Consider the following 1,317-nt stretch of genomic DNA (forward strand, 5'->3'; position numbering starts at 1 on the left):
AAAGCAAATGGTAATCACGACCAACGTGGACGGGATCCAAACGATTCTGGACGGAACGTACTTCGAAGCTCGTTATATCGATGGACGTCGAAATTACGGGTTTCCATCAAACGTTTCTGTTTCTTCTCGAAGCGACTCTTGTAGAAACCTTCGAAGGAAGGCTCCTTGGAAGTGGTGAGGAAGAAGGCGTAGCCGCCCATGAAATACGTCGAAGTCACGTAGAAGCAGATGGGCTCCATCACGTCCCACGATAGCTCCCAAAACGTCAGCCTAAAGAACCCAATGGTTTGGGCCATCAGAAGCCCCAGTCCGGCCCATAGTTCACGTCGGACCATTTCGTCTGCTCGTTTGTCGATCTCCGATTTCACAGCCTCGAGTTTCTGTAACTCTTCCCGTCTTCTCGTTGCGTCACGAGTGGATTCGTGTGTCGGAATCAGACCTTCCACGGCTCTTGTAATCTGCAACGACAAAATTAATATTGATTTAGCTTTTCTTTTTTTTTTGTATAGACAGTCTTCTAATATATTTTATTTTTTATTTGTGTTCGGGATGTTACCTCTTCGGGCTTTAGGCAAACGAACTTTCCAAGAACGATGACGTTTCCGGACTCGTCGAGCATATTCGCGACCCGAACACCTTGTTCAGGATCCGAATAGGCTTCTCCACAAACCCGAACAAACTCCGAATAGGGAACCCAATTCCTCCCGATTTCTCTCAGCCGCGATTTCACCATCTCCATCCCCGCTGCTCTCATCAGCTTCCTCGCATCTTCCACCGTCACCGCCGGCAAAAATTCCGGCGACTCCTCGGCCTTCGCCGGCGGCAGTATTTCGTCCAATCGGATCCTATCCTTGGACAAATTCATTTCCCTGAGCCTCTCCACCAGGTTGCTTCCCGCCGGAACCATCTCCGGAGGGATAAATGCTCGCCGGTGTAGAAATCTCCGGCGAATTCCGGAATCTCCGGGATCCGAAGCAACGCGGTGTTTGGTCGGACGCATTCGGGTCAGATCGGAGACCGGGGAAGAAGTTTTGGTGAAGTTGAAGAGATATCGAGCGAGGGTTCTCTTCGACGCCATTGCAGATCTCTATGCTATAATTACCAATTACCAGAAAAAAAAAAAAACTAATGCAAAGAATCGAAGAGGAGGAGATGGACGCCGCGTCTCGTAAATGGGTCAAAGTGCCAGGAGCGCTGGGCGCCTTTTATATGCGTGGTTCTGCGAAAGACGAACAAAACGACAAGTTACCTAAAAACAGTATCTTGCCACGATATTTTGAGATGCAGATAGGAATCGCGAGATTTAAGCATAGCATT

At 48.8% G+C, this 1,317-nt stretch overlaps 1 protein-coding gene across 1 annotated transcript; it reads right to left on the bottom strand.

The window, feature by feature from the left end:
• Nucleotides 1-8: 8 nt before the first annotated feature.
• On the bottom strand, nt 9-1,166 carry LOC104814730 (calcium uniporter protein 3, mitochondrial-like). The gene is made up of 2 exons (XM_010542907.1): nt 557-1,166; nt 9-458 (listed from the first exon to the last, which is right to left on the bottom strand). The coding sequence occupies exons 1-2, from the start codon at nt 1,076-1,078 to the stop codon at nt 15-17; spliced, it is 966 nt and encodes a 321-aa protein (XP_010541209.1). The 5' UTR covers nt 1,079-1,166; the 3' UTR covers nt 9-14.
• Nucleotides 1,167-1,317: the final 151 nt, after the last annotated feature.

Source organism: Tarenaya hassleriana, unplaced genomic scaffold (assembly GCF_000463585.1).
Source record: "Tarenaya hassleriana unplaced genomic scaffold, ASM46358v1 Cleome2115, whole genome shotgun sequence".
Lineage (NCBI taxonomy): Eukaryota > Viridiplantae > Streptophyta > Magnoliopsida > Brassicales > Cleomaceae > Tarenaya > Tarenaya hassleriana.

Bases quoted from the DNA above. Each gene is read 5' to 3' on its own strand.
- LOC104814730 (XM_010542907.1), bottom strand. From the start codon at position 1,078: ATGGCGTCGAAGAGAACCCTCGCTCGATATCTCTTCAACTTCACCAAA. The intron at 459-556 runs GTAACATCCCGA...TTGTCGTTGCAG, and splicing joins TTTGCCTAAAGCCCGAAGAG to ATTACAAGAGCCGTGGAAGG.